Below are 23,769 nucleotides of genomic sequence, written 5' to 3'. Positions count from 1 at the left end.
ACAGAATAGTATCTGACTACACTGAGGTTATTTTTAGATTCCTCTCTCATAGGCACAACTGCTAATGAACCAGATTATCCGTAAACTATTTCCTGTAATTCCTGTAATCCCACATAAGTTTCAAAGTTGATTCACTATACTCAAATTATCAGAATATCAAAATAGTCCCTTAAAAAAGAGTAACGGTAATTTAAAAAAATAATCTAACCTTCTTCTGGAAGACTAAATTTACCTGAGAAGGTACTTCTAATGGTAGAAATAGCTTCTTGTACCTATAAACTCTGTATGATGTTAACAAATATTAATAAAAAATAACAAATATTCTTCATGCTTAATTATGAAGGTCTGAGGTTTCATTACCTTTTCCCCTGGGTTGCTACTATAGAACATTACGCATGGGTACAACTCTGCTGCATCCACATCTTCAAAAGCTAATTTGGGTTCCTATAGTGTGGCACAGGTGATGGGAAAAAAAGGAAACAAGAATATGTTTTAAAATTGATAATATCCAATACATAATAAGATTCAAAGCTCTTACGAGACACAGTAAGTTACTAGATTCAAATCTCAGTTATCTTTGCTAACTAAGGAAATTCCACATATAATAAATGATCTTAATTTGTTCCTCTGTTACAACTGTCTTATTGGGATTTTACTATTGTCTTTTTCTTTTTATTTTTTGATGCTGATAAATATCATAAGAACCAAAAGGACTAGAGAAAAAGCAGAGAAGAGCAAATAATCTGTAAACTGAATAGCTAGAACTAACTGAGTCAAGGATAAGTAAAAAGAAAAACTCCATGACATAAATCACAGCAAGATCTTTTTTGGTCCAATTCCTAGATTAATGAAAATAAAATAAACAAATGGGACCTAATTAAACTTAAAAGTTTTTCCACAGTAAAGGAAACCATAAACAAGACAAAAAGACAGCCCTCAGAAGGGGAGAAAATATTTGCAAATGAAGCAACTTACAAAGGATTAATCTCCAAAATATACAAACAGGGCATACAGCTCAGTATTAAAAAAAAAAAAAATCAAAAAATGGGCAGAAGCAATCTGGCATTCTGTGATGACCTGGAGGGATGGGATGGGGAGAGGGGAGGGAGGGGATGTATGTATAATTATGGCTTATTCACACTGTACGTTAGAAACCAACACAACAGTGTAAAAATTAAAAAAACAAAAAAGACTTCAGGAAAAAAATGGGCAGAAGACCTAAATAGGCATTTTTCCAAAGAAGACATCCAGACAGCCAACAAATACATGAAAAGATGCCCAACATCACTAAACTATTAAAGAAAAACAAATCAAAACTACAACAAGGTATCACCTCACACTGGTCAGAATGGCCATCATCAAAAATCTACAAACAACAAATCCTGGGACCTGAGGGACAGGACGGGGTGGGAGATGGGAGGCAGGTTCAAGAGGAAGGGGACATATGTATACTTATGGCTGATTCATGTTGCTATCTGGCAAAAACCAACACAACATTGTAAAGCAATTATCCTCCAATTAAAAATAAGAAAACAGAATACATGAGAAAGCTGAGACCCTGGAGAAAAAAAAAGTGCTGGAGAGGGTATAGAGAAAAGGGAACCTCATACATGGCTAGTGTGAATATAAATTGATACAGCCACTATAGAGAACAGTATGGAGGTTCCTTGAAAAACCAAACCTGGAACTACTGTATGACCCAGCAATCCCACTATCAGGCATATACTCAGTGTTATGGGGGTTCCTCTATGGGTTACTTTCCGTCAAATTTATGACTTTGTTATGCTCTCTGCTTATGATATTAAAAGTAAACATTTTAAACTAACAAAAAGACACATGAACCCTAATGTTCACTGCAGCACTATTTGCAATAGCCAGGACAAGGCAGTAACCTAAATGTCCATCAACAGAAGAATAGATAAAGAAGATGTGGTACATACATATGAAATATTATTGGCCATAAAAAAGCATGAAATAAGGTTATTTGCAGAGACATGGATGGACCTAGAGACTGTCATAAAGAATGAAGTCAGAAAGAGAAAAGTAGATATCATACATTAATGCATATATATGTAATCTAGAAAAGTGGTATAAATGCAAAGCAGAAATGGGAACACAGATGTAAAGAACAAATGTATGGATACCAAGGAGGAAAGGGTAGAGGTGGGAAGAATTGGGAAGTTGGAATTGACATATTTACACCTCGGATAATATGTATAAAATAGATAACTAATTTAAAAAAGAAAACAAAACAAGCAATGTCTCCGAATAAGTTTCAGTACCTCTCCATTCTTCCCAAAGGAAATGGTCCTGGCTTCCATGTCTAACACACAGGTAATGAAATCTCCTTGAGTAAAGCTGGATAACGTCAGAGTCTGTTCTCCGTTGTGATAGAGGTTACCACTGTAGGCCCGATAGAGCCACATATCCGAGGTAGTACGGTGGTTAAAGTCGTGTACTGGCCAACGAGAAACTCCAACACACGTGCCTTCATTACCTCTGTTTTCCTTCACAATGTAAAACTAAAATCAAGTGGTAATGTTCACTAGTATTCAAAAAAACTTTTTTATATACCATTAACCATATAAAGCAATACTGAGGAATATGTTTATAAAGAATTAAGCATTTATGAGAACATAAGTTTATTTTTAGCTTAAGTGAAAATAACACAAAAATGAAACAGTTTCATCATTTTTTAAAGAGTTTAAGGCAAATTTAATATTTACCATGTAGTACATGTAGAATAACCTCTGCATATAACCTCTGAGTATTTATTTGAAATAAACAATTTTAACTTACATCTTAATTATGAAGTTGAGAAAGTACATCAAGTCCAGAAAATTTTTAATGGACAGCTTCAATTCTTTATATACAAAATTTCTAATTACTCTTATGTATACTTCTGTTCAGAAAAGAGTTAATATAGCAGGCTTTAGACTGCCCTCTTTCAAAAGGCATGCTTATAACAGTGGCCCCTTAGCAAGTACCTAAGGCCCTTGCTAAGTGGCCCCTTAGCAAGTAACTCGACTAGTAAACAGTTTCCTACATTGTTACAAAACATTCCCTAAATGATTCAAGCAGCTTACCAGGACAAGAATGTTTGAACAAACAATGTGGTTTACAATGAACATGAACTTTCCTTTTGGGAGTCTGGACTTTTAGCACATGCCAGGCAGAGGGTACCTTCATTACCAGTCTCCAGTAAAAATCTTGGGAACCAAGTCTCTAATGGGCTTCCCTAAAACATCATACACATGTTGCTGTATTTTGCTGGTGAGACAAGTGTGTGGTCCATGTGACCCTTCGTGGCATGGAGAAAACGTAAGGAAGCCTGAACATGTATTCCTCTAGATGCTTCCTGTGTCTTTTCCCCTTATTATCTGGCTTATATCTTTATATCCTTACTACCTGTTATAGAAAACCCCAGTCATCATGAATACAATGATATACGGAGTCCTATGAGTCCTTCTACCAAATCTTTGAACACAGGGGTAATCTTCAGGATCTCCAACAACAGCAGTGGCAACATGAGCTTCACTAGAACAACTCTATATCATTAAAATATAAGTACATATTTGGGAACAAGAGAGAACTGGGGAAAGAGAAAACTCTAATGCCTATGTGGTTATACATTATGAAACAGCAGGTGAGTGGCTATCTATTGTGAGAGACAAAAGTTACCCATGGAATTCAAAAGTAATAAGAGTCAACCACAGGAGGGCTGGCTCACTGGATCCCCTAGCTGCTTTTGGCCCTGTTAGTTAAGTGAGGGGAAAAGAGCAGAAAAGTGTTGTTTTCCTCTCTAGGTGGGAAGTGAAAGGGCCTAAACATTCCCACACATGAGCTTTGGATAGGCCAAAGAATAAAAATAAGCTTGCAGTTGCTCTCTCCTCCAGGTGGCAAGAGAAAAAGTTCAAAAATCCCTGAGGTGAGTTTTGGGGAAACCAAAAATATTAGAAGTGTATGTTGCTCTTTCCTCCAAACAAGAAGAGATAAGGTATTTAAGTCAGTTCCCAGGGTGGAATAAAGATTTATAAAGAAGGAAGGAAGAAATGGGAGGGAAGGGAAGAGATGGGAAGAAAGGAAGAGATGAGGGGGAGAGAGAAGAAAAGAAACTACTCCAGCAATTTTCTTTAGCCTAGAAGCTGCCACTACTATACTAGTACCCCAGTCCAACCAATTAACCTTGTAAATCCTAAATTTACTGCTAGGGGTCTAAGTAAACTTGACAACTGAGAGGAAAGTAAGTTTTACAAAACAGCTTCATTTCGTGGCTACTGCATCTGGATGTATAATAAAAGATAGTGTAAAATGTTACATGGTATAACTTCATAAACACTAAGAGATCAAACTAGTAAGTGAAAGCTGCAGAGGACAAATGTTAGTGGCACACAACTTCCCTGCTTTTTGTCCCTGGCGAGTAGATTGGAATTTAAATTCTTTGAGTAATGGAAACAAAACAAGCCTCTATAACTAACAATTTTTTGTTATGATATTTGCCTATCAGAACTACGAGAACAAAGAGAAACAAAATAAAGACTGGCAGTCTTCACACAAAAATATACATTGAGAGTTTTAAAAAGCAGTTGTTAGGTGCCAATTAGTTCCTGTAAAATCAGATGTCTGACCCTTAGAGTCTGATGATTTTCTAGCCTGCAATGAGTATTTTTGAGTAAGTACATCAAATCTATACTTTAAGAAGGCAAAAAGACCTTAGTCATTTAGACTTAAAATGCAGCTATCTGATCCTATAGCATTTAGGTTTTACTGCTACCCCCAGAAGTTGCTAGTTTTATTATAGAAGCCTCTATTCACAGCTTCCAATCGCTTGGAGCAGCCTCTAAGTTAAAACCTGATACTCTCTCCTATAGGCTGTTTCAACTCAACATGAGCTGTGTTCAACTAAAAGTAGGTACCAGACCAACGAACAAAAATCAAATGTTGGGACTGTTAAAGTTGGTGTAGCCATAAACTAAAAACATCATGGATTCTAGTTGGACTGTCCAGGATTCTTACATATGCTCCTGGGAAAGGGCTTGTTCTTTTGATAGTCATCTAACTTGAGCTGCTGATTGGCTTTCTGTTTCTGACATAGAAACTGATTACATTCTTAACTTCTATTCTTCCTGAAACCTGAAAGATGGAGGAGGGCATACTTTAGGGCACATGATCCCTCTCATCCACTCTTGTAAGAGATGGACTCTTGACCTCTTCTTGTGGATGTCCTATCACTACCGACCTTTTCTGTTCAGCTTTTTGAACTAGTCAGTTTCAACAACAGACTGATAGCTTGTTTCTATGTCTGATACACAGGCCCTAGTAAGACAGATTATTAAATGAAGCTCTCCCCAGAAAAAGATGAATCTTTCCTACGCTGCTCACTGGATAAATGGTTAGGATAGAAGAGGCAGATGGTGTGAAAAACAATTTTTTAATTGGGATTTTGTCCTGACAATTCCTAACCTTTGTGGTTAGGAATAAAAATGTTTTTATTAAAAAAATTTTGTGTGTGTGAAAATTCTTTTGTCCCTATTGCTTCTAACCCTTCTGGACAAAAGGGCTAGATGAAGATAAAAAATGATTTAAAAAAATGTGAAGTTAGAATTACTAAATGAGAAATATTGATTTTATTTATTTTTTATTTTTTTTAGAAATACTGATTTTAGAATAAGGTAGGTGAGGAGGGAACCCAGGCCCCAGGAAGTGTGGAAGAATAGAGATGGCATAAATGATCACCATTTTTCACAACTGTTCCTCCTCCTGGGGGAGGGGAGAACGGGGGAAAGCCATGCTGTGAAGAAGGTGGTTTTGAGCACTTTAAATTTAAACTGGCTTCTGAGCCTCCCATTATACCTAATAGGCTATACGAAGCAGGGGATGACTCCAGGTCCTGGAATTTCCACAGGACACCTCCAGATGTCATCCACGCTCTTGAGGCAGATAAAAAGATGTCACACACAAACAGAACTATTTAACCAACTGGCTTTAGAGATAGTCCCTCTGAAACCAAGAACTCAACTAAATTATTTAGACTGCAATGAGAAAATAAGGTGGGAGGCCCCCTGATAGGAGATCCCATCAAGGTCCTGTTAACTTGTTCTGCCTGACTACTGTACATCTTATAAACTCTTCATCTCCAAGGATACCATATACAACCTCTAGAATTAAATTTTTCTGTGTAAGTGCCCTATTCTGAGTCCTGGACTGGCCAGAGTTGTGCTGTGCTAAATTTATGGAAAAAGCCACATGACTTTTTAAGATAGATATTTTGTGATTAATAAGATTTATTTTAACTGGCTAAGTCTAAGACCCCTGAAATCAATACTACAGGCTGGTCTCACCCTGCTGTCTGAGGTCCTACCAGATAATAACATTAATTTTATTGTAAAAACACTGTGGCAAAGAGCCAAGGAGGTACACTGTGCAATCAAAAGAAGTAACACAACAGGACTGCTATCCTTAGAAATGTCTACTTGCAATGTTGGTCCTTGGCTGGCACCTGGGGACTAGACTGATAAATACTTTGCCACATTGATACAAAGTTTCCCTAACTGATAAAGGTGGCTTCTTTTACTTAGACTGTATGATAATATGTTTATGATAAAAAGCTGCTTTCCCTCTGGGAATCTAAAATTTTAGTATATGCCAGGCGCAGAGTATGTGACTAGCATCCAGTAAAAATCTCGGCCATTCAGTCTCTTATGTGCTCTCCCAGGAAGAAACATCACACATGTTATCAAATTTTCATTGCTGGGGGTGCACTGTATGACCTCTCATGGAAGAGATGATCGTCATTTTTCAACTATACATTAAAAACATTTTTGAAAGAGTTACAAAAATAATATAGGGTTCTTATATATCCTTCATTGGGCTTCCATTTATGTTAAAAATTACAGAGTACTAGAACTTTTACGTAAGATGATTTTTTAATAGTCTTTCTCTTTAAAAAATAATAATCTAGGAGGAAGAGACTAAAAGATAAAATGTTTTTAATTACTACTTAGAATTCTACGCACCTTCCACTGATAGCACCCAGAAGTTACTCCAGTTGATGCCAGTCCATATCCTTTTCCTCCACTGCCATGAGTTAAAATCTGTCCATTTTCCACTATGCAACACTGAGCTTTCTCTGGGTCAAAGGATACTTCTTGTATAGGAAGATTCTCATCTTCTTCCTCCAACTCTCCCTGCTTCTACCAGAAAAGAAACTGAGTCAGTATTTTGAAGTAACTCAGATCTCAGTTAATAGATATTCTAAGACTCCTTGGTTTGATTCACAAATATTTATTATCTACTATATACCAGTTCGGAGAAGACAATGGCACCCCACTCCAGTACTCTCGCCTGGAAAGTCCCACGGATGGAGGGGCCTGGAGGGCTACAGTCCATAGGGTCGCTAGGAGTCGGACACGACTGAGCGACTTCACTTTTTTTTTTTAATTTTATTTTATTTTTAAACTTTACATAATTGTATTAGTTTTGCCAAATATCAAAATGAATCCGCCACAGGCATACATGTGTTCCCCATCCTGAACCCTCCTCCCTCCTCCCTCCCCACACCATCCCCTCTGGGTCGTCCCAGTGCACTAGCCCCAAGCATCCAGTATCGCGCATCGAACCTGGACTGGCAACTCGTTTCTTACATGATATTCTACATGTTTCAATGTCACTCTCCCAAATCTTCCCACCCTCTCCCTCTCCCACAGAGTCCATAAGACTGTTCTATACATCAGTGTCTCTTTTGCTGTCTCGTACACCAGGTTATTGTTACCATCTTTCTAAATTCCATATATATGCGTTAGTAGCGACTTCACTTTATTTCTTCACTTTCATGCATTGGAGAAGGAAATGGCAACCCACTCCAGTGTTCTTGCCTGGAGAATCCCAGGGGACAGGGGAGCCTGGTGGGCTGCCGTCTTTGGGGTCACACAGAGTCGGACACGACTGAAGCGACTTAGCAGATACATCAGTTACTATGCAGGTGATGGGAACACAAGCATAAATGTGGCATGGTCCCTGCCCACAAAGAGCTTATAGCTCAGTCAGGCAAAAAAGAGACAAATAACACAGTACTGCAGTGGGAGAATAAAAGAAGTTACATGACAGGTAGAGCAGAAACATAAAAGTGCAAGTTTCTAACCATGCTTGGGAAGGATAAGGTAAGCATTCAAAAGAGGATGACTTCTGACCTCAATCCTGAATGATAAGAAGGCATTAAGCAGCTGATCAAAGAAAAAGAAATTGAAGGCAGTATGTACAGCATGTGTCAAGGCACAGAACTGAAACAGAATTCACTGATCAGCATTCACTGATTAAACATAATTGCAAGCAGTATTGAAGATCTGGAGGATGAGACTGAAAAAGAATAAGGAACTAGGAAAAAAATCATGGAAGACATTCTAAGTTTGATCTTTAGACAAGAGAATTTCTACACAGAATGATTTATATAGAGGAACTCTGATCAGATCTATGTTTCATAAACATTGTTGTACCAGGAATATACAGGATGAAAACAGAGAGAACAATCAGGAGTTTACTGCAAGAGTTCAGGTAAGAAACACTGACAACGTATAAGTCCTTCATTTACCCAATGAGTATTTGTTAAGCATCTACTGTGTACCAGACACTATACCAGGTCCTATATATATATTCAGCAATATACTGGATAGATTAGGTCTCTGCTCACACAGAGCTTATATTTTAGAAGGTGGAGACAGAAAAGATACAAGAAAATATTAGGTGATAAATTCTACGCTGAAATTAAAATAGGTGATTTTTGTGGCATTAAAGAGTATGTGGCAACTGACTCTAGATTGTGGATTAGGAAAGGAATCTGAAGAAGTGATAATTAAGTCAAGACACGAATAATAAGTTGACTTCTGAGAAACATATCTGAGGGAAGTATTCTAGGTAGAAAGAAAGCCAGAGCAAAGCCCAAAGGAAGGAACAAGCTCAGTGTGTTCAAGAAACAAGAAGGCATTTGTTCACAGTGTAGTAAGAAAGAGGAGATAAAGGATGGAAAACCATTAACTGGAGGGTTTTAAGCAGAGGATCAACATGTTCCAAGTTACCAAGTTACTTGAAGCTCACACTAGATCCTGTGGAGAGAATGAATTATAGGGAATTAACATGGAATACTGTGTAATCCAGGCCAGACAAAAGAGGGGCTTGGAGTAGGGTGATGGCAGAGGAATAAGGAGGTGCAAAAATTCAAGTTAACTATTAACAGAGAAGTTAGCAGGACTTGGAGATTATGTAGAGAAAATGGGGTGTGTGTGATAAGAGAGGAATCAAGGATGACTGCTTGGTTTTTTGGTTGAGTCACTTACTAGGAAATATGGGAAAGCCTGGGGAACAGACTATTAACAGAACTAAGGATGCTGCTAAGTATGAGATGCCTATTAGACTATCATTCAAGTGGCAAGGCAAGTAGAAGATGGGTATATAAGTCTGGAATTCAGAAAAAAATGTCAAAAATGGGACTAAAGATTTGATGACCAATGGCAAATGGGTCTGAATAAGGTTTGATGCTAGAGGAAATGAAATGGAAGTAACAGCTGAAGAAAATAAGGGGTCTTAGGACCAAACCTTGGGAGATTTCAGCAGTTAGATTAAATAGAAGTGAAAGTCAAAGTGGCAGTCACTCAGTCATGTCCCAACTCTTTGCCAACCCATGCGCTGCAGCCCGCCAGGCTCCTCTGTCCATGGAATTCTCCAGGAAAGAACATTGGAGTGGGTTGCCATTCCATTCTCCAGGAGATCTTCCCAACCCAGGGATTGAACGCGGGTCTTCTACATTGCAGGCAGATCTTTACCTGAATCTGTCTCAATGGGAATCTACCTCAGACCAGGCTTTCCCTGTTCTGAGCCACCAGGGAAGCCCTAAAATAGAAGGGGAAGTACAAATGAAAAAGGATGAGAAGAAAAGGCCATTGTACTGGGATAGAAGGAAAACCAGAAAAAGCATGGAATCATGAAAACTAGTAGAAACACTAAAATAGCTAGATAGATGGATTCAAGCAAAAACGATTTAGGAGGTGAAATCAATGAGGTCTAGGGACCACACGGATGGGGATATTAGCAAAGTCTAGAATTCCCAGGAATTCAGGCTTGAAAAGCTAGTTAAATGTTAGTGCCACCAATAAAAATGGGATAGGAGGAAAAGAAGAAAGGTTTGAAGGAAAGACACCTGGGCTATCTATCATTCAAGTCTGGAAGGCAATGAATGTAGTGAAAATGGTCATGATTATGACTGAGACTTCTAGAAAAGCTAAACACAGAACTCTGAGGAACACCGGAATCTGGGATGGAGGCAAGGAGAAAGTCACACCAAAGAAGAGATGCCTCCAGAGGGAATCAAGGATTGGCAGAGAGAATCTAGAGAAAGTGATGGTTTGAAAACAATGGAAGGCTAGAGTTTACAGAGGTCAAGTAAGTTGTGAGCAAAAAGCCATACACTATTACCAACAACACCTCTGTCATTATTTCAGTGCTTTGATGGAAAAGAAACGATTGGGCTAAAGAAATGAGAAGTAAGGAAGTGATTTAAACATGTACAAGATTACTCTTCCCGGAGGCTTGGCAATGATGCACAAAAGAATATATAGAAAGGATTCATTGATAAAAAAAATGCTATTTAGGAGAGTGGGAATAAGAGATGTTTACAAACTGAGGAGAAGGAAACTCCTCCAGTGGAGAGGGAGAGTGTGTGCAGAGAGGAGACTGAATAACTGATAGAAAAATGTCCCTCAAAGGAGAAAGGATCCAGAGACAGGTGGCAAGATATTCACTTGTGCTGTCTAAAAATACCTTTTTGGAAGAATCAGGTACCTGTAATTTTATTTCTTGTTCTTTTTCCTTTATCTGAATAGCATGTTTGGCCTGAGCAATGGGTGTCTCCCACATACAATCTGACAGGAGGGAAAACAGGCGTTCCACAACCTATGTATTGAAGGAAAAACAATGATAAAATCTGTAAAGGATTATTTAAACTGTTTTTAGAAAAGATAAATCATAAGATTAAGTCACCTGTGAGATTTAATTATACCAATGTCTGACAGCTACTTTGTGTAGATGCAAGCTAAAATGTCATTTTTTAGAAAGATCACTAACCCACTACAGAGTGGGTTCAACTGCCCTGTTGCCTCGCTATATGGACCTCTGATGAGGCCATACAGCTTCACATCTTTCTCTCTCTAGATGCCCACACGTAGAAAGAAATTCTATAAATTTTCCTTTCATTCTGACCTTGAAAATATTCACTATACCACCACTTCTCACATCTCATAACTAATTTAATTTCTCTTTCTCTTTGCTTGGAGATGAAAAAATTTAAAAAACAATCTCAGAAGTGGAAGTTGTAGATGCTACTGAATAAATGACACATTTGCAACTGAAGAGACTGTAAGTTTCAAATTTGGGTGAATCATGTTGCAGATGTTAAAGAATGTCTTCTAATAATTTAAAAAATAGAAACCTGGGCCATCTGATCATCTTCTACACCAGATTCACAAGCTGGCAGCACAGCCTCAAGGACATGAAGTGCAAGGAGCCTCGTTCTTAAGTTACCAACTAGAGGAATTCCTGGAGGGGGGAAAGAACATTGTCTTATTATAAATGTGACTTAAATTCAAAGTTTAAATAAACTTGAAAAAAATCCTTGAGGGTGTTAAGTCTTTAGGATGGAACAGACTTTACTTCAGGACATTATCACAAGAATTCTGGATTCATCCCATATCCATCAATGTATATGAATATTCATGTTCGTGTTTCAGTTTTTATGTATATATAAGGGAACAGTACTATAATAAACACCTGTGCCAAGTACCATGCTATGCATTTCATATACATTAATAACTCTGTTGATCCTCATAAACCCTACATTATATCCTTATTTTACTGATGAGGAAACAGAGGCTCAGAGAAGTAACTTGAGCAAAGCCACATAGCTCAGTAGAGACAGAAGTAGAATTTTAAATGACACATCTGTTAACCTCTAAAGCTCAGGCTTATCGTACCCTTTAATTGCTCCTGACTGCATCTATTCCCTGACGGACCTACAGGGTTAATGGAGAGAAAGCAGTTTGTATTTTTCTAAAAGAAACAAAGACAGAGGCAGGATACTGATGCTCTTTTTTCTATCCATTACTATTACTGGGTTAGCCAAAAAGCTCTTCTGGGTTTTTTGCACTGTCTTACAGAAAAATCCGAAAGAACTCTTTTGGCCAACCCAATACAAACAACTAGTAGAAATAAATTAATATCTGATTCTTCTTCATGCTCTAAGAACTTACTCAATATTATCATAAGCCTTATTTTATTAAAGGAGGGGGAAAAAAGCTACTGTAAGTTATACTAGTAAAGAAAAACATAAAAATGAGTATAAACTTACTATATATAAGGCTAAGAAGCATAGTTACAGGAAGAACCTTGACTTGAACTACTGATCTGCCAATAATAGTAACTTATGAATGGCAGAGCTTTTAAGAAAATAAGACAAAGGTAAGGCCTCTTTTAAATAAAATGCTGTTTTATTTGCAGCACAGTTGATCAATTTTGGAAATTCTTTAAACACTTTTAACAACAAATCAATTTCTTGCCAGAATTTGCTACCACAATGGGATAATTCTGTTGCAAGAACATTAACATTTAGTATGACTCCGTTTTACTGTATTTTTGCAGTTAATAACTGCAGCTATTATGTTAATAATAAGCTGCCTGTATTCTTTTTGTTTATATATCAACCTTAAAACATATAGAATCTGAACTTTTAAAAAATTGAATACATACAGAAAAGTAAAAAGAAACACTAATAAACTATATTAAAAATGTACACATATAAAATAACATGTATCATAGAAGACTATGTTATGTTTCAGCACACTTAAGAAAGACTAGGGATGATGAAAAAGTTCTAGAAATGGACAGCAGTGATGGTTGAGCAACTCTGTGAATGTAATCAATGTCACTGAATTGTACACTTAAGTGGTTAAAATGGTAAATTCTATTTTATGTACATTTATTTTAAAAACAAAAAGCAAACAGATTAGGAAAAGACTGACAGTAATCTATGTAAGCAGACCAGAGTTTTAGGCTAAGAAGCAAGAATAACGCTTGTTTTACAGAACTCTCATAGACAGCACACAACTAGAAGTTAAATCAAGGCAACAGAAATCATATCATGATGAGAAAGAACAGACAAATTCAGATCTGCATTCTGATAATCCAACAATTTCAAAATCTGTGCTTAATTATCACATTAAACTGAATATTCTCCACTTATTATTGTAATCTGAACAACTAGAGACGTTTCCAATATTAAATCTATGATCGTCTCCAGTGCTATCTTCTATTATTGATTTGATGCCTTTCCATTTTTACTCCTGAAATTACTTTTCTTTCAATCAAATAAGTACTCACAAAACAGGAAAGAAAAGTCTTAAAATCAAGGTCAAGTATATGATGTTGTTAAAGTCTGGCATTATCTGAATAAAACACATGTGATATGCAAAATACTCCAAAATAAGACAAAGGTCACATACCTGAAGAACATTTCTGAGATGCTATATTTAAAAGCACCTCTGTCCACTTTGGGGAAGCCATTTTTGATTGAATTGCTTTTGAAGATACAACTCTGCGAAGAAAAACTAGGAAATCCCCCAGATGCAGTTCAGCTGCGTGCTGTTTCCTAAGAGCAGCTAAAGAGTGAACAGACAGGTTTACATTATAACCAAAAGCAAACAGGAAACAGTTTTTTATCAAATAACTTACACTGAGAATGCAGTTAAGTACCACTTAATTCACAACCTAGGCTGTCAATTAGCTGCCTAGGGCCTGGGTTCAATTCCTGGTCAGGGAACTAATATCCTACAAGTCATGCTGCATGGACAAAAATAAATAAATGTTCTGAACTGAAACATATTCTTAAAAACCAAAACAAAACCATGTCTGTGTGTGCATTAGACTAGTAAAGACCTGACGACTGTAATCACATTTTCAAAAAGTCCATGATCCACTCACCATTTTCCCCTTCCTCTGGCCCAATCAAATTAAGAATTACATCTCTAAAAAAGACTTAACTGTTTTTATATTCTACAAGAAAAGAATTTCTAGGCCTGGGTATGGTTTGCCTGAACTCTACATATAAGAAATCTTTCCACCAACCTGGTCTAAACAATCATCCCAATTTTCCCAAGAGCCTCAATACCTCTCGTCATCCCCTCCAGGACTGACGCTAAAGAATGATTCATTGGAAAAGACCCTGACGCTGGGAAAAACTTAGGGCAGGAGGAGAAGAGGGTGGCAGAGGATGAGATGGTTAGATAGCATCACCAACTCAATGGACATAAGTCTGAGCAAACTGTGGGAGATAGTAAAGAACAGGGAAGCCCAGTATGCTACAGTCCATGGAGTTGAAAATAGTTGGACACGACTTAGCAACTAAACAACAACAACCCTGTGCATTTTGAAGCCAAAGAACTTTCTGCTGTTCCCCTAATACACCATGATCTCATATCATCCAACACCTTGGAGGTATGACCCACTCGGAGCCAGGGCAGAGAAGTTTGCCAGTGGGGCAGATTCCCAGAATGTCAGTCTGTAACATGCATTAAAACATGGAGAACTATAACAATTTGAAAACAGGCCATTTCTTTCAGGGAGATCCTGGCATATCAAATTAAGAAATACACAGATAAGTCACTTGTGATGGAGGGGAGACCAACTCCCAGCCAAAGACCAGGTCTGACTAGTCAGTAATCTATAATATCTTCATGGATATCTTGTTAACTGGAGGGCTTTTGTTTTGCTGATGGGTGTGTAGGTTTATGATAGAACTAACCTGTCAGGAACAATTAGAGAAAAAGCTAAGAGTTCCTTTTCTACATTTCCTTCTCACAGTACTCTAATCTTTACTTCTTCAGTCTTTGCTAATATGCAAACCTTTTTAATAGTATTAATTTGAAGAATATAAAATTATTAGCCTGCCCTGGGTACCTACATCTCACTCTAACCTGGTTCCTATGCATTTCTTCAAAATCCAGTTCAAAAGTTACCTCCTCCATGAAGCTTTCTCTCTTGGTAGAGACCCCTGGGGAAATCTCTTTTAGGAAGCCTCCATCCAACCCCACTCTCACTCCCAGCAAGTATTTTTTTAATAAGACACTGATTAATTAAAGTAATTAAAGCCTAGAGACCTTAACCATAAAGCTGGTTGATACAGCTTGATGATATAGTTTGTTTCCAGTATCAGTATTATGTTTGAAATGAAGAGTACACCTTACTTTTAGTTAAGTATTATAGAGAGTATATGGAGTTATTAATACCTGGTCTACCTATCTGAATGCCTGGGCACTGCTGACTAGAATCAATCTCACTCCCAGCCATGCCCATAAACAGAAAAGGTACAACCTGAGAGGACTGGATGTGGACTCAGTGTGTTATTACACCTGCTAAGATTCATCACAGTTCCTTTACTGGATATGGTAGGATGCTGAGAAGTAACTCTTCTGTTTCTTCCATGCTGTCCATATGTGCAGTGCTCAACAGAGAGTGGTAAGAAACTATTATCTTAACAACCCTGTATCCCCAGTTGGATCTCAGGAAAAAGGGAGGTGGCATTAAAAGCCTGTTTTATGTTATCATGCCTTGTGAGTCTCCCCACACTCTGTATATGCAACATGCTCTTTATAAAAGAAGTAACTTGTCACAGATTCAGCCTCTGAAACCAAAAGTTAGCCCTCAATGAGACTCGTATATACATCCTTCTAGATTCTGACCTAAGAGATTTAGCTATTTCTCCTAAGCTTATTGTGTTACACTGTAATTATTTGTTTAAATGTCTGCCTTCCTCATTATCCTAGAAAGTCCTACAGGGCAGAGATAATGTTTTGTGATTTTTGTATCCCCAGCATGTTCCTTTATCCACCCACCTACCTATACAGTATTAATATTATTTAAATAATACCTTATATATTTAAATATTATTTACTATACTATTTCAATATTAACATTCATCAAGCTCTTATGTGCCAGATACTTCTCTAAGTCCTTTACAAGTATTAAATTATTTAATCCTCATAATGGTCTTGAAAGACTGGGTCTATTACCTTGTTTTATCTATCTATCTGTCTATCTGGTCCAGAAAGGATTTAACAGCTCCCAGAGCTTATTATGGTAATAAGACATTGGTAGTTGCACAAAATTTTTTCAACAAATGATCAGTTTTAGACCTTTATTCCTTAATTATATAACTGACATATGCAGTAGTTCTCCTGTTAAGGGTTTACATTCTACTGAAAGACAATGTTCACTATATTTTTTGTGGGTTTTTTTTTTTGGCTGTGCTGTGCAACCTGTGGGATCTTAGTTCCCTGACCAGGGCTTGAACCCACATTCTCAGCAGTAAAAACCGAGTCCTAACCACTGAATCATGAGGGAATTCCCACAATGTTGATTAATAGTTTTTTAAAGCTATAAGCAGATGATCATATAACAGCAACCAAAATTTATTACAGCTAAGTATAATGAATTTTTTCAGTGACTAGAGAACAGAACAGTCTAGCAAGAAGTTCAGCTCCCCTAATTCTAACCCAATTCCAAAATATTAAAAACCTTGATCCTGGAGGAACACTTAAACCAAGACTGCAACTCAAGAGATGAGCTGTCAGGATTAAATGCTACAAAAACATAATCTGGGGAAATTAGTCACTGAGAACCTTTAGGTTCTAGATACAATAGAGAGCCTGAATCTAGACTATGGCTGGTATAGTTACTACATCAGGGTTAACTGACTGTAAAGAGAGGAAGTTCAACCAGATGTACATCTACATCGTACGAATTAGGAGAGAAATGGGGTGTCTAAATAAACAAAAATCCTTTCATGCCTCACAACAGAAAGAAATATACATTCTAAAGATATTCACACAATGTGGAATCAATAAATGCTTATAAATAATGACAGAAAAAAACGTTTATACCTCTGAAATCTCTCTTCTCAGTTTCTCCACTAGAGTCAATTTTTTTTCCTTCTTCATCCTCTTCTCCTTCTCCAAAAGAGGCCATAAGCAATACACCAGCCTGGGACAACAAATTCTTCAACTGACTACAAAGTAGATCCAACAAAGACTGAACTACCTTGGGGCTCAGTTTATCAGCATAGGTCCTATGTGAAATAATGGGAAAAAAATAAATGGTAATTATACAGAAGGGTAAACATACTTATATACATAAAGAAGATTAGGGGTAAAAGGAAATTAACTAAAATGTGAAAGACCAACCCCCACAAAGTTCTATCAAGACGTCTACAATACTCACCCTGTAGTGATGGCTAAAATCTGGAGCAGCCTTGTACTAGCCACTTTTAAAGCTGTGCTAAGCTGGGAAACACCTGTTTTTGGCAACAACTGAAGAGGCTGTCCTAGCATGGTGTCTGTGCCACATAACTGTGACAATACATTTAGCAGACCAGTGGAAATTGCCAAAGAAACATCTACTGGCTGATAGTGAACACTCAGGGCAAAAACTGTAACCAAAAGGAGACGCTGTTGGGCTTCTAGAAAAAAAGAGAGAAAGACAATTGAGAATCTTCTTTGAAGTTAACAAAGCCTTTACTAAAATAAGTCATATTCCAAAACATAAATGGTAGTATGGAACACTATTACACTTTCAAGTATTTATTCTTTATAGATAAGCTGACGTACTGATGTTATTAAACACAGAACATTAGCTACCTACTACAACCCCAGGCAAAAATGCAACTTGCATCTTATATTTGCATGCTTAGTTACTCACCAATGTGGTGCTTGTTGGCTTGCAGGGCTCTCTCCAAGGTAGCAGATAACTGTTGATAAATCTTATGCACAGCCACCTGGATTTCAATCTGAATATTTCTCTTAGCTGCTCTGATCCCATCCTAAATTACACATAAAGATTTACCTTTTCTATTAACAACAATAACACTTCCTACTTTGTTGTTTATTTTTATTTATTTTAATTAATTTATTTATTTTACTTTACAATATTGTATTGGTTTTGTCATACATTGACTTCAATCTGCAATGAGTGTACATGTGTTCCCCATCCTGAACCCCCTCCTACCTCCCTCCCCATCCCATCCCACTGGGTCCTCCCAGTGCGTCAGCCCCAAGCACCCTGTATTGTGCATCGAACCTGGACTGGTGATTCGTTTCACGTATGATATTTTACATGTTTCAATGCCATTCTCCCATATCATCCCACCCTCACCCTCTTCCACAGAGTCCAAAAGACTGTTCAATACATCTGTGTCTCTTTTGCTGTCTCGCATACAGGGTTATCGTTACCTTCTTTCTAAATTCCATATATATGCGTTAGTATACTGTACTGGTGTTTTTCTTTCTGGCTTACTTCACTCTGCATAATAGGCTCCAGTTTCATCCACCTCATTAGAACTGATTCAAATGTATTCTTTTTAATGGCTGAGTAATATTCCATTGTGTATATGTACCACAGCTTTCTTATCCATTTGTTTGCTGATGGACATCTAGGTTGCTTCTATGTCCTGGCTATATGTGTATGTGTGTATATATATATATATATACACACACACATAAATAGTGCTGCGATGAACACTGGGGTACAAGTGTCTCTTTCAATTCTGGTTTCCTCAGTGTGTATGCCCAGCAGTGGGATTGCTGGGTCATAAGGCAGTTCTATTTCCAGGTTTTAAGGAATCTCCACACTGTTCTCCATAGTGGCTGTACTAGTTTGCATTCCCACCAACAGTGTAAGAGGGTTCCCTTTTCTCCACACCCTCTCCAGCATTTATTATTTGTAGACTTTTGGGTAGAAGCCATTCTGACTGGCATGAGATGGTACCTCATTGTGGTTCTGATTTGCATTTCTCTGATAATGAGTGATGTTGAGCATCTTTTCACGTGTTTGTTAGCCATCTGTATGTCTTTGCAGATGACATGATCCTCTACATAGAAAACCCTAAAGACTCCACCAGAAAATTACTAGAGCTAATCAATGAATATAGTAAAGTTGCAGGATATAAAATTAACACACAGAAATCCCTTGTATTCCTATACACTAACAATGAGAAAACAGAAAGAGAAATTAAGGACACAATTCCATTCCCCATTGCAATGAAAAGAATAAAATACTCAGGAAGATATCTACCTAAAGAAACAAAAGACCTATATATAGAAAACTATAAAACACTGGTGAAAGAAATCAAAGCGGACAATAATACACGGAAGAATATACCATGTTCATGGATCGGAAGAATCAATATAGTGAAAATGAGTATACTACCCAAAGCAATCTATAGATTCAATGCAATCCCTATCAAGCTACCAACAGTATTTTTCAGAGAACTAGAACAAATAATTTCACAATTTGTATGGAAATACAAAAAACCTCGAATAGCTAAAGCAATCTTGAGAAAGAAGAATGGAAACGGAGGAATCAACCTGCCTGACTTCAAGCTCTACTACAAAGCCACAGTCATCAAGACAGTATGGTACTGGCACAAAGATAGAAATATAGATCAATGGAACAAAATAGAAAGCCCAGAGATAAATCCACACACCTATGGACACCTTATCTTTGACAAAGGAGGCAAGAATATACAATGGAGAAAAGACAATCTCTTTAACAAGTGGTGCTGGGAAAACCGGTCAACCACTTGTAAAAGAATGGAACTAGAACACTTTCTAACACCATACACAAAAATAAACTCAAAATGGATTAAAGATCTAAACGTAAGACCAGAAACTATTAAACTCCTAGAGGAAAACATGGGCCAAATACTCTCTGACATAAATCACAGCAGGATCCTCTATGACCCACCTCCCAGAATACTAGAAATAAAAGCAAAAATAAACCAATGGGACCTAATTAAAATTAAAAGCTTCTGCACAACAAAGGAAACTATAAGCAAGGTGAAAAGACAGCCTTCAGAATGGGAGAAAATAATAGCAAACAAAGCAACAAAGAATTAATCTCAAAAATATACAAGCAGCTCAATTCCAGAAAAATAAAAGACCCAATCAAAAAGTGGACCAAAGAACTAAATAAACACTTCCTACTTTTGAAAGTAACAGCATTTTATCCCTAGTCTATACTAGAGCCCTATGGTGGTTTTTAATCATTTCATATATTTCAGTGTATAAAAGTTAAAACTTATTTTTCAATGCTTGAAAATTCTTGATTCTATATAATCTTTCTCCTTTCTCACAAAGCATTTCTCCTCTCTAAACATGGAAGACATGAAGAGAACACTTAAAAAAACAGTTCAAACAACCAGAGAAACTAAGAAAAATTGATCAAGTCTAAAATGTAAATTTTTGAAACCCATCCTCCCAAATACCAACCCTGTTCCAACTTAAATCTACCTCTATGCAATTTGGCTAAGGCATAATAAAACTGAGCCAGCAAAGAATGTAAAAGTATAACAGTACCATAGCTTACCTATTGGTTTATCTAACTGCAGCTACACTACTATTACTCAAGAAATGAAACCAATGATATCATTAAGTCATTTAGGTCTTTATATTTTTAAATCTCATTTCTAAACACCAAAAAGTTTAGCATTATTAAACTGGTGGTGTAAAAATACAGCTAAGGTGTCATCCTCACAGGACAGCTTTGTCACCCACCTGATAGTGATGCAATCGGCCACTCTCTCCTTTGGCTCCTGCATGTCCAACAGTGCCTAAACCGAAACACCCTGCTAGAAACTGCAGCCTCACAGATGTGAGCAGAGTGGATGACTGGAAACCTGAGCTCAATCTGCTTCCTGTCAGAGAGATGCTACCTTTTTCTTCCATTCCAGACAACAGAACAAGTATCTGATGAAGTGCCTCTAAACGGAGCTTGTGAAAAGGTAAAATAAACATATTTTAGAATTCTTCACTGAACTGAGACACAAATAACTCTCTATGTCATAGATAATATATTTCTTAGTGTACAGAAAATTTTGGTATTTCTTAGGAATCTGTTCTATTGACATAAATATTTTGCTATTATGACTTTAAAAATTAAAATATCTCTAAGGTCTCTGCAGCATACTTCAGTATGAAAGAAGTTACACAGTACAGTGGAAAAAGTAGTAAATCTGGATGCAGGAGACCTAGTTTAAAGGCCAGAATAGTCCAATTACTATGCAGTCTTGGAAAACTCACTTAATCTCCTGAGTCTCAGTTTCTTCATGTATAAAATGAGGCTATTAGTACTTTAATCTACTCACAGAACTACTGTGATGCTCATGAGGAGATACATGTGAAGGTTTCAAAAGTGTCAGGTAGTAAGGATACTGCTTTCTTTTCTTATAATACTGTTATATAGAATGAATACTCTTTAGTTCAAGAATTAGAAGAAATATTCCCAGAAGGTCTCAATGTGGTTCTCTTGAACTTTAGGCTCTATCTTCCCTAGGAGGACAAATATCCACCACAGCAGTCAACTGGCCTATTCCTTTTTTTTTTTTTAATAAACTTTTTATTTAGAAATAATTTTGTATCTATAGAAGAGTTCCTATATACTTTCACCAAGTTTCTCCTACTGTTAATATCTTACATAATTATGGTATATTTATCAAAAACAAATTAACATTGGTACAACACTATTAACCAAACCACAGAATTTATTTGGATTTCACCAGTTTCCCCATAATGCCCCTTTTATGTTCCACGATCCAATCCAGGATATTACACTGCATTTAGTTGTCTTGTCTCCTTTAGTCTGTGACAGTTTCTGTCTTTGTTTTCCATGACCCTGACGCTTACAAAGGGCTGTTCCTGTATTTTATAGTATGTCCCTCAATCTCGGTTTGCCTGATGTTTTCTAATGTTTGGACTACAGATATGGATTTGGGGGAAGAATATTACAAAGTCTCCTTCTTATCATATTATTATCACCGTGCATGGTATTAGCGTAACCTATTAATTATGGTGATATTAATCTTGATCAGTTGGTTAAGGTGATGTCTGCCAGGTTTCTGCAAAGTAAAATTACTTTTCCCCGCCATTTTCATACTCTGGTAGCTCTAAGTCACTAAGTCCAGCTTACTCTTAAGAGGAGGAAAATTAAGCTCAACCTCCTGGCAGGAAGAGTATCAAAGAATTTGAGGACATGTTAAAATCACAATCATTAATAAATATTTTGAGGGAGATACTTAAGAGGCTTTGTTCATTAACTTCAGCATTCATCATTATTACCATGATGTTCTAATCTAGCCCTTTTTAAACAGACAAATGTGTCAAAAATGGAGACTCTAAGAGCAGATCTGTATAGTCACCCACCAATCTTATTATAGTTTCTAGGAGACAAGGAAACACTTAGTGATTAGAGTATCTTGTTCTAAAAGACAGCAATTAAAATTACACTACTGTTCACTGCAAAGAAAATATCAAGTTGCTCCAGTTAAGATAGCAACATCAAAAAGCTCAGGTGAAAGAAAGAGGGAGGCAAGAAGTAGAAGAAAAGGAAAAAATTTTCCTATTAATTGTACATTCAGTGGTTCATAGTCCCTCACAAGGAGTAAACATCAAAAACTTACTTCTGCCCTTAACTGTTGCTGCTCCATTGCAATGATGGAGGCCTGGGGACTTGTAGACATACTTTCCTCTGGCTCTTTAAAACCTGGGGCATTCCCCACATCTCCACTCACAAAGCTTACAACATTTTCAATCAAAGTGTGAACTCCCAAAGACTTGGTAAGATCAAAATCAGACTCAAAGGAATAAGAGGAACTGCACAACCAGTCTCTGTTATGTTTCAGGCGAGTCCATGAGTCACTCAGAGATTCCAATTGACTGTGCATAGGACCTATATACAAACAGAACAAACATGCATCAGTGATGACCAAGTAGAACATACATTCTGAAACTAGATGAGGGCTGAGTGCTGCTATCATACCAACTGGTGAGGAATGGATACTCATGTTTGAATACATGCATGCATTAAGTGAATCTGAGCAAAATGCTTTGCTAAAAAACAATAAACAAACAAAAACTAGAGCAATGTAAGAAAAGAAAGGGAAAGCCCTGTTTAATGTACCAGTGTCTCTGTAAGCGCTTTAGCAACACGCTGCCACAAGAAAAAGAAAGGCAGAAGCTGTTCTCAAAATGCTTAGCTTAAAAGGCTCTGCAGTATTAAACCAGACCATCATTTATGAACACAACAGAACTAGGCATTTAGGACACTGCTGCTAAGATCAACTAGCAATAGAACTTCATCTGATTTAACATTATCATTGCAAAGAGTGAATTAAGATTGTGCAAAGTGTCTACATATCTGCAATGAAATATTACCAAAAAAATGAACATAGAAGGGCAAGTAAACTTAAACAAAAAGGAGACATCATCACCTTTGGGTTTCATTAATGTAAGAAACATTTTCACTGTGTTATATGTATATTTATTGCAGGCTGTGAAACTCCTTTATATAGAAGAAGCAAAGTTTCACAGATAAGAATATATAAGATTTACTATAAAATTATATCTACATAAAATTGCCAAATGGTATAACAATAGTGGCTAATACCATTAGTTTTGCCAAAGGGCATTTTATAGCTTAAAATCTTTACATTAGACAGCAAAAATGTTATTATGTGTGATCACAACATTGTCCAAGTCATGTGCCAGCTGGGGCTTTAAATAAATATAACAATGTCTAAATTCTTACAAGCTTTGTCTTTTTTGGTTTAACTGATCTCAGGTACATGAGTTAGATTAATTATACTCTGGCTCATGATATACTCTCATCATTGGTCCATGCATGGCT

At 37.0% G+C, this 23,769-nt stretch overlaps 1 protein-coding gene across 11 annotated transcripts in view; it reads right to left on the bottom strand.

The window, feature by feature from the left end:
- HERC1 (HECT and RLD domain containing E3 ubiquitin protein ligase family member 1) overlaps nucleotides 1-23,769 on the bottom strand; it is a 213,318-nt gene that overhangs the window by 72,526 nt on the left and 117,023 nt on the right. For 7 of the 11 annotated variants that reach the window (XM_010840215.1, XM_010840216.1, XM_010840213.1 and 4 more), the window contains 11 exons: nucleotides 22,544-22,812; nucleotides 20,643-20,858; nucleotides 17,791-17,911; nucleotides 17,314-17,551; nucleotides 16,977-17,161; nucleotides 13,542-13,697; nucleotides 11,477-11,583; nucleotides 10,810-10,941; nucleotides 7,017-7,193; nucleotides 2,283-2,522; nucleotides 361-444 (listed from right to left, as the gene is read on the bottom strand). In XM_010840215.1, the coding sequence (XP_010838517.1) occupies nucleotides 361-444; nucleotides 2,283-2,522; nucleotides 7,017-7,193; nucleotides 10,810-10,941; nucleotides 11,477-11,583; nucleotides 13,542-13,697; nucleotides 16,977-17,161; nucleotides 17,314-17,551; nucleotides 17,791-17,911; nucleotides 20,643-20,858; nucleotides 22,544-22,812 (1,925 nt within the window). The remainder of the gene's footprint in view (nucleotides 1-360; nucleotides 445-2,282; nucleotides 2,523-7,016; nucleotides 7,194-10,809; nucleotides 10,942-11,476; nucleotides 11,584-13,541; nucleotides 13,698-16,976; nucleotides 17,162-17,313; nucleotides 17,552-17,790; nucleotides 17,912-20,642; nucleotides 20,859-22,543; nucleotides 22,813-23,769) is intronic. The other 4 variants (XM_010840221.1, XM_010840225.1, XM_010840218.1 and 1 more) reach the window with 3 other exon arrangements.

The sequence above is a fragment of the Bison bison genome, unplaced genomic scaffold (genome assembly GCF_000754665.1).
Source record: "Bison bison bison isolate TAMUID 2011002044 unplaced genomic scaffold, Bison_UMD1.0 scf7180017864142, whole genome shotgun sequence".
In the NCBI taxonomy this organism is placed as follows: domain Eukaryota; kingdom Metazoa; phylum Chordata; class Mammalia; order Artiodactyla; family Bovidae; genus Bison; species Bison bison.
The sequence above is the reverse complement of the archived record's forward strand: the minus strand, read 5'-3'. Positions and strand labels throughout refer to the sequence as shown.